Source organism: Microtus oregoni, unplaced genomic scaffold, assembly GCF_018167655.1.
Source record: "Microtus oregoni isolate MIOR12 unplaced genomic scaffold, Mior012 000033F_ref0000390, whole genome shotgun sequence".
NCBI classification, from domain to species: Eukaryota; Metazoa; Chordata; class Mammalia; order Rodentia; family Cricetidae; genus Microtus; species Microtus oregoni.
The window spans coordinates 18,144,692-18,153,698 of NW_024543092.1; the positions used below are offsets into that span (position 1 = coordinate 18,144,692).

Below are 9,007 nucleotides of genomic sequence, written 5' to 3' on the forward strand. Positions count from 1 at the left end.
AAGGCTGAGAGCCAGGTGCAGACCCTCCTCTGGCCTCCCTGTGGAAATAGGCTGTACCGTCATCCCTACAGTGATGTGTGATGTCTCCCTGGAGCACTGCTGGCTAGGCATGCTGATTCTGTTGTCTAGGCTGAAGGAGACTTGGTCAGCCCACTGTAAATCCTATCATTAGCCAAGGACAAAGGGCAGACCTCATGTTAGATGAGGTTAAAATCTTTCCATGCTTTGGACAAACCCGTCGAGTGCACGCGGACATTTGAAGTGTCCGTGCGGTGACTGGCAATGATGGTATGATCTCCTTTCCTGGGTGACAGATGGCGATCTGGATGTAGTGTTTGCCTCGTCCTCCAAGTGTGGGAAAGATAAGACCAAGTCTGTCTCCTCCACCATCTTCTTCCACTGTGACCCTCTGGTGAAGGATGGGATCCCAGAGTTCAGCCACGAGACTGCTGACTGCCAGTACCTGTTCTCCTGGTACACTGCGGCTGTCTGTCCTCTGGGGTGAGTGTGGCAGCCATGTCCCTTTTCCATCACTGTTCAAGGCTAAGCCTCTGTGTTTTCCCTTGCTGTTATATTGGGATGTATTCTGATGAGGACAAAAGATGAATCTTGGTCTGTGCCATTGTCTTTGTCGTACACACCACCTCCCTTTCCTCAGCTGCTGGGAGCAGGGCTGCTGTGATTCCTTCAGCCTTCCCTGTGCTCCGTGTGCTTTACATGGCAGACTGCAGTTCAGTTGGAGCGAAGCATTTCTGTATTGGGGTAAACAAAGCACTCTGTAGGTCTTTAGAATACGCTCCAGAGCCTGGAGTTTTGGGGGCAGGAAGGGGAATGCTCCAAGGACTCCAGGCCAGGGAGGGAGGAAATCATGGTGTTTTCATGTCCAGGGACCATTATCTTTATTTGCATGTGGAAACTAAGACCTGTTATTTGTAAGTAATCCTTGGTGTAAAGGAGCAGTTGAGGGTAGAATTCGAAGAATTCAGAGGTGAACAGCGACGAAAGTGTTCCAGAGCATCTTAACGTGCCCTTGAGCGCCTGTGCCTGCTCTGGCTTGGAGGTCTGCAGGCTCCCCACATTGCCGTTAGCATGCGATATTCCTACCCCAGCACAGGTTAAGAGGTGCGGGCTAGGGCCGGTCTGAACACCAATCTCTTCCGTTGTTTCCTAGCTTCCTGGTGTTAGTATGAGATTGTGTGGCTGTGATGCACACCAGCCCATCAGAGCTCTTGCTTGGTGGTGCTCACCAGTTTATTTGCATTATTCTGGAGCCAAACTTACACTGTAATTGTCTTTATTATGTGACCCGCCTGTTTGCCCCAAAACTCTTAGGAGTCCAGATACCCCCTGTCACTCCTTTCATCCCTGCCCCAGCTTCTCTGGGCCAGAAGATGCTATTGTGTCACTGTGTCGTATCATGTGTGGTGGCCCTGAGTGGCAGAAAACCAGAGAGCTCTGGAGTGTCAAACCTTCATGCTGAGCCCTCCTGAGCAGAAGGGACAGTCAGCCTGTGTCCATGTACAACTGCTTCCTTTGTGTGCTGAGCATCCTGGATGTCTTGCTTCCTCCCTCGGGACTGGCATTGAGTGGGCATGGTGGAATTATTCCATTTCATAGTAGTGTTCTTGGGCCAGCTGGGCTAGAACCAGCAGGCTCCACAGCATTTGTGCCTACGCCAGTCCTAGATATCCCTCTAGCCAGACGCCCCTAAGATGGCCTGGTACAGGAGAATCCCTGTCTTTGCTTGGCCTGCAGGGCTCTGCAGGACCAGGCAGACCCACAGGAGATGATGTGCATGGCTGGTCCATGTCTTCAGCTCCTGCTATTTCTGTCAGTAGGCCTGTTCCCACTGTAAACATTCTCAGAACACTCTAGATGCTACTCTCTAACCTAGTGGGTCACGTGTCCTGGTCTGGATTGAGTAGGGGCTAGCTTCTGGGACCTAGTTTCCTTGGAATATTGCTCTCCACAGCTCCTGACACAGCTTCCTTTCTGTGGATATCTTTCTAGTATGGCCTTGGATGGTGACAATGCAGGACCAGAGTACAAGGGACTCTCAGAGCGAAGTCAGGCTGTCGGGGCCATCCTCAGCCTTCTCCTGGTGGCGCTGACTGGCTGTTTGCTGGCCTTGCTGCTTTATAAGAAGGAGAGAAGGTAAAGTGGGCAGCAAGGTAGGAGGGACTGGGCCAGACTGGGCCAGCAGTTCATCCAGTCTTAGCTTGGGCTTGGGTTTTGAACCTGGCAACAGCAAACATCTAGGTTCAGAATTCTAAGCAGTGGATACCACTGCCTTTAAATGTCTTAATTTCCATGACACAGCATGAGATTGCCCAGAACTTTGGCGTTGTTCATAGGTGCTGAAGTGGTTCAAGTTCACACTGGGTGTGCACACCACAGGTTCTAGTTCACGCTCATTGTGCACATCACAGTCTTCTCAGTTGGTGCTGATGGGTCTAAGACACATGAGCCTTATGAAGTCCAAAGACTGATAAGAAGTTAAGAATCTTATGAGCGAATTTTTTTTTTTTTTTACTGATCAACTGACTATCCTTCCCCCACATCACACAAAGTGAGCATTTATTAAACACCTACTGTGTGTCAGGTGCTCTCTCCTGTTGGCCTTGCTTTGCTAGGTGAAGGGCTTGTTACATGATTCTATTTTTTTGTTAGATTTTTATGTCACACATTAGAGCAGCCCTGGGAAAGTGGATGAGTGTATAGACTGGAGTCAACCATGCTCAGATGTGAACTCGGAGGGAGGGGTGGGGCTCAGGCAGAGCAATGGGCATATACCTGTGGAAGCCGCCATCAGAGTAGTCTGGGCACACAGAGGTGTGTTCCTGCTGCTGACCTTGTCCGTCTCAAGGGTGGAGCGAGACTGGCACTTCTCAGCCTGCTCTGAGCCCAGTGGTCCCAGTGGTGCTGTCACGGTGCCGTCGGTCATTCCAAATGCCCCGCCCTTAGGACACAGTCCTTAGGAGCTGTGCAGACTGGACTTGTGCCAACCGGCTGGGTGCCTTGTCTCTGCTCATTCTTCTGTCCATTTACTGTGTTTTCTGTTTGACAGGGAAGCTATGGTCAACAAGCTAACCAACTGCTGCAGAAGAAGCTCGGGTGTGTCCTACAAGTACTCGAAGGTACTGTCCGCTTCGTGGGGCAGCTGCTCCCTGCAGCGCTGCCCGTGCTGCCCGAGCCTTCCTGCATGCTGGCATAGAGTGTCTTGGGAGGGAAACCTCCTCACATCATCTGATAGCCTGTCCCCAAATGTTTGGAACTCTTAGAGTAAGCCCCAGTGATGAAGCCCTGTGCACCAAGTATCTGGGTAGTTTCTCTCAGACTTTCAAAAGAGGCCAAAGGACACAGATGTGTTTATAGCCCTCACACATATGTTAGTGGAATTTTCCTGTTCCACCGCTGCTCCCAAAAAGCCACTTAGAGACTTACTATTATCTGTAAATGCTTGGTCCCTAGCTTAGGCTTGTTACTAAGTTGCTCATCTAACTTAATTAACCCATATCTCTTATCTACCCCCTGCCATGTGGTGGTACCTTCTTTCAGCACGGCATCTTCATCTTGCTTCTTTCTACATATCCTCCAGACTCCTTAGCCACTGCCCTGAAAATCCTGCCTAGCTATTGGCCATTTAGCTTCTTTATTAAACCAATTACACTGATACGTAGTCAGACAGTGTAAAGGACTAGTCCTCAGACGTATTGCCAGATCACTTTTAAAAAATAAATTGAGATTGGGAAGATGACTCAGTTGGTATAGCACGATCCTCTAGAACCCATTAAAAAATAAAAAAAGCCCTGGGCATGGTGATGCATGCTAGAATGCCCAGGGGTATTCAGTGCAGCTCTGCGCCAGCTGGCCAGCCAGCCCCATCTCCTTGATGAACTCTAGCCAGTGGGAGACCTTGTTGCAAAACAAAAGAACCATGGTGGATAGCTTCTGAGGATGATAGCCAAGATTTTCCTATGTGTACACATATGTGCATACACGTGCACCTGTGCACATTTGAACATACACATAAATACAGAAAATTTAGAAATTTGATGCTCTGATCCAAGCCCTTCCTTTATCTTCTCTTGCACACCAGATGCCCTCTCCCCAGTACACAGCTGCCCAGAAGAGCCCCTGTCTGCCAGCACGGCTTAGCAGTCATGGGCCATGTCAAGTCCTGTCCGCCTGGCCTGCTCATTTGCTTGTGAGACTCTTGCCAGTGGCTCTACTTTGCAGGTTCTCATCTCATGCCAGCACAGAGAGGCCCTGGTGGGCTGTGCCAGGAGAGCTCGCTGGCAGCAGGTGGGTATCTTTGCTGGGTTTCACACGGTCTCTGCTGTTATTCCCTGGCAGGTCAACAAGGAAGAGGAGACAGATGAGAATGAAACAGAATGGCTGATGGAAGAGGTCCAGCCGCCCCCAAGACCAGGCAAAGAGGGACAGGAGAACGGCCACATCACCACCAAGGCCGTGAAAGCAGATGCTCTCACTTCGCTGCATGGGGATGACCAGGACAGTGAGGACGAAGTCCTGACCATTCCAGAGGTGAAAGTTCACTCGGGCAGAGGAGCTGAGGTAGAAAGCTCACAGCCCATGAGAAACCCACAGCGCAAGGTCCTTAGGGAAAGGGAGGACGATAGAGTGGGGCTGGTCCGAGGAGAGAAGGCCAGAAAAGGGAAGTCCAGACCTGGACAGCACAAGTCACCCACCTCTGCCACGCTGGTGTCCTTCCATGATGACAGCGACGAAGACCTCTTGCATATCTGACTCCGCGGTGCCTACAGGAGAACGTGGAGCAATGGGACAGCCAAGCACCTCCAACCAAATAAGACTTCAACTCGATGATGCTTCTATCATTTTGCCTTTAACAAAAACTGCTTCAAAGGGAAGAGTTTTTGTGACGGGGGGAGAGGGCGAAGGAGGTGGCACCCCTCCTTCATGGTCGTTTACAGTCATGGAACAAGTGTTGCTTGAATTGGCCAAAGGGCGGTACTTTGTGCCAGGGTTTTGCCCCAAGTCCTCACTTCCAAGCATAGCTGCAGTGTGCTTCCTTCCAACAGGTGCCAAGGCCACATGCATCTCAGCACAGAGGGCTGTGTTTGAGTAAACCCTTGCTGCTTCAGACCCTCTAGGGTGTCTGACCATCTATATTTTTAGCAATGGAATTCTCTCCCCTATTTATTGACTTCGACAGTTACTACTCAGGTTTGCGGAAAACAAAACAAAAAGAAAAAAGCCAGTTTCTTCTGCCAGCAAGGGTGTGATGAGGCGAAGCTGGCAGTGTGCTGGGGCTGCCGTGTGGCTCCTGGACTGTCCTGGATGCACACGCTAGTGAGCTGCAGTATTCCTCTTCGCTTTCCATGTTGTAGGGCACGCACATCCACAGGTCCCCGAGTGCCCAGGCTGGGAAGGCCTGCCTGCTCCATGCCTCGCATTGTACCTGCAGCTCTTTGCACGCATCCTCCTGGGTGCTGCCTTCCCAGCAGCTCACCCAGAGAAGGACTTTTGTACGCGTGACTGGAGTTGAGGCAACACGGAGAGTAGCTGCTCTTCCAGTTCGGGTTGTAGGTCTCTTCAGGTTCTCATGCTACCACCTTTACTGTGCTGTTTTCTTTTTTTAAGGGGAAAAAGTGTTTATCACCCATTTGACCTATAAGAAGCCTTAATTTGCACAGGGTGACTTACAGACATCGTGTGAAACACGGTGGGCCAGTGTTATGTGTGGACCTGTGCCCGGGCAGGGTCCCAGGATTGAAAGGCAGGCCCGGTGTTCTTCCACTGGCTGTGGGCTTTTCTTGACGTGGTCAATGACTTCTCACATTGTAGAGTTGTGCATAGGTGGTAACTACAGACCGAAAAGCGAACCACCCTGCAGATTTCTTGGTTTATGCCAATTTGGCTGGCTTATTTGATTTCAACATAAGTGTATTTTTAAAAATTGATTTTTCTGTTCATTTTTTTCAATCAACTTTACTGTAATATAAAGTATTCGATTTCAATAAAAAATAAATTATTAATTAGGTGTAAATGACCCTCCCCCCCTTGATTATGGCCACTTGCTGAGCTAGTGGTCATTCTGATTGCCTGGTTTTTCTTTCTGTCTAAATTTTAAAAGGCATTTGCTTTTGGGTTGCCTTTTCCTGAAGCTGGCCCACTTGTGTGCTAAGTCAGTTTTACCTGGGTCTGAAGGCTCCATTCTTGCACATAAGTCTCTGTATTTCCATCTACCAAAGCAAAGCTGCCATTCCTCTCCAGTGACCAGTAAAGCCTCTTTGTGTGCGGCCCAGTCTAGGCCTGAGTAAATTCATGTGTCTTTATCTTAACTGAGAGTTGACACCAGTCATCCCCTGATAGTCATCAATGTGCTGTCTGAGGTGTCTGTTGACCAGTTGAAGATACTAGACATAATTCATGTGTCTTAATAGAACATTTGTGACGGGAAGAAATCTTGTGTGTCCCACTCGAGTGTCCAGGGTATGTGTCCTCTGTACCACTCGCCCACCTCGTGGTCAACATGTCACTTATCAGACCAGCCCTTCGATGCCATGGTACGTATGTGCCGACTGCTCTGACACCCCTTCTGAGACGTAGCCTGTCTCATGGAGCCTAGAACTTGCTCTGTAGCCACAGATGTTCTTGAACTTTGGATTCTTTGGGTTCTGCCTCCACCTGAGTGCTGGGATTATAGATGTGTGTTTCCATGCCCACTACTTGTGGTATTAGGGACCAACCCAGGGCTTTGTGATATGGGACAAGATCTGCCTACCCCTGAGCTGTATTTCTAGCCCATTGCCCAGGTAGTCTGTCCGGGGGTGGGGGATCTTCTAGCCATTCTCCCTTCCTCTCCATACACAGGGGCCTTTGCAGAGGCCCATTGCCCCTTGGTAAGCTCAGTAGCAGAGAAGGGTATTGGCTTTGCTGGCTCCTGTCTTGTGGGCTTAGCTCTGGCCCTCATCAGGGAAGAGGATGTGCCAAGAGGTGTGGATGCTTTTGCCCTGCCTCCTCCTCCCTCCAGCCTCGGAGAATATAGCTCAGTGATCCTCGCCTGCTCTTGGTACAGAATCTTTTGGCAAAACCTGCCTAAGAGCAAGTAGGAGGAAGTTGCATCTTCAGAAAAAATTTTATTGAACAGAATGCTGCCTTCGTATTTTATTTTGCTTTTGTCAAGGTTTTCTGTGCCTCTGTTTGAGTGTTGAATGCTGATGGAATGAATGGGGAGTTAAGGACGATGCAGGCAAAGCCTCACTGAGCTTCCTGGAGAAGCGGGAATGGGTTATCAGAGACACTGCAAAGCACTTGAGGCCCCAGTGTCAGCCACTACTCAGCATTATACAGCCAAGCCCTTGGGAAGGGCTGCAGTCACCCCGTTAGAATACCTGTGGATGATGGTTAAGAGTCAAGGGCCCATTGGTCCCTTCTGTCCCTCCAACTCCCCTTCCCCCTCCGGCATCATGGCCTTTAGACTGGGGACTATGGTATAGAGGACACTGACTTTCTAGAATCCCTATTTCAGCCTCCAAGGAGCCCATGCCCTGCTGTGTGCGTCTCTGGTCAGGACCCTCTGCTGAGCTCTCACCCTAAGCTTGGGCTTCCTGTAGGTTCTGGCTGTAGTTAGGCCAGAACTACCGCATAGTCACATGGCTCGAGGGAGCAGGAAGGTGTTCACCAGAGACCCAATGCTCATATTGATTTGTATAGATAGAATGGAGCTACCTTTGCTTACAGCCCTGGGAGGGTCAAGCAGCTTCCGGGGCAGTCTCAGAAAAATGTGGAGAGAAATGACAGGGCGGGCATAGGGAGACCAACTGCTCCTCACCCTGGGGCTCACTGGGTAGGCTTGAAGCCCATTTGCCATTTCCTGCTGAGTCATTGCTGACTTTTCCTAGCATATCCCCCAAAGCCTACCACTAGCCCTTTCGGCAGGACTAGGTCATTCCCATTTTACTAGGAAGGTCAGCTGGATTTCCTCGGTCACATCTAGAATAATCTAGGAAGTCAGTACTTCATAGGACTTAGGCTTACCCTCCAGCCTGGAGTCTCCCTTTCCTGGAGAACCCAGCCTCAGTTGCTCCTGTATCTGTTTCAACCCCTGTCCCTTGGCTCCAGGAGGTACCCGTACCTGGAGTCCACTGAGGCAGAAAGCACCCATGTGGAATTTGTGTCTAGTTGGACATTAGGTGAATTAAGCTGATGCATAGACTGTTTTGGAAAATGTGCCACTGGTGTCTGGTGAATTGATTTATTGAGACATGACTCAGGGCAGATGACCTGTGATCTCAGTCTGTTTGCATATGACACAACTCTGGAGACTAGTCATTTCTAAAGGAAACAATTGGACTCACACTAGAGGCAGGAAATTTCAAGAATATCGAGCTGGTGTGTCCCCACGCTGCTCACTCGTGCCAGAAAGAAGAGTCAGTGGGCACATGTGAGAGGGGACGATGGGTATGGGGTGCTGTGTAATAAATAATAGGTGGTTCTTGGAGTAACTAAACCTGTCTCTTGGGACTGACCTCAGTCCAGTGGTTCTTAACATGTGGATTGAGACCCTTTGGGGGGACGTCAAATGACCCTTTCACAGGGGTCACCTAAGATCATTGGAAAACTCATATGTTTACATTACGGTTCACAACAGCAAAATTACAGTTCTGAAGTAGCAACAACAATTTTATGGTTGGCAGTCCCCACAACGAGGAACTAACTGTGAAGGGTTGAAGCGTTAGGAAAGTTGAGAATTTCTGCCTTAGTCAATACCCACTATGTCTTAACAGCCCTGCCACACCTCAATACCGTTCCATTAACAGTTAAAAATCAACCTGAGCTTTGACAAAAGAACACATCCAAACCACAGCATCTGCCCTTCTGGCTTTGGGTTTTTACCTACAACATGGGGTTAGCCTGGGAATTCATCAGAGTATGGGTCCCTCTCATGGGGTTAACCTGGGAATTCAGAGTATGGTCCCTCTCATAGGGTTATCCTGGGAAAATTCATCAGAGCACGGGT

At 49.6% G+C, this 9,007-nt stretch overlaps 1 protein-coding gene across 1 annotated transcript in view; it reads left to right on the plus strand.

Annotated features, from left to right (window-relative positions):
- Nucleotides 1-7,136, plus strand: part of Igf2r (insulin like growth factor 2 receptor) — a 94,362-nt gene extending 87,226 nt beyond the window's left edge. The window contains exons 45-48 of the mRNA XM_041680038.1: nt 315-501; nt 2,011-2,154; nt 3,068-3,137; nt 4,357-7,136. Coding sequence (XP_041535972.1) covers nt 315-501; nt 2,011-2,154; nt 3,068-3,137; nt 4,357-4,770 — 815 coding nt within the window. The 3' untranslated portion in view covers nt 4,771-7,136. The remainder of the gene's footprint in view (nt 1-314; nt 502-2,010; nt 2,155-3,067; nt 3,138-4,356) is intronic.
- The last annotated feature ends 1,871 nt before the right edge of the window (nt 7,137-9,007 follow it).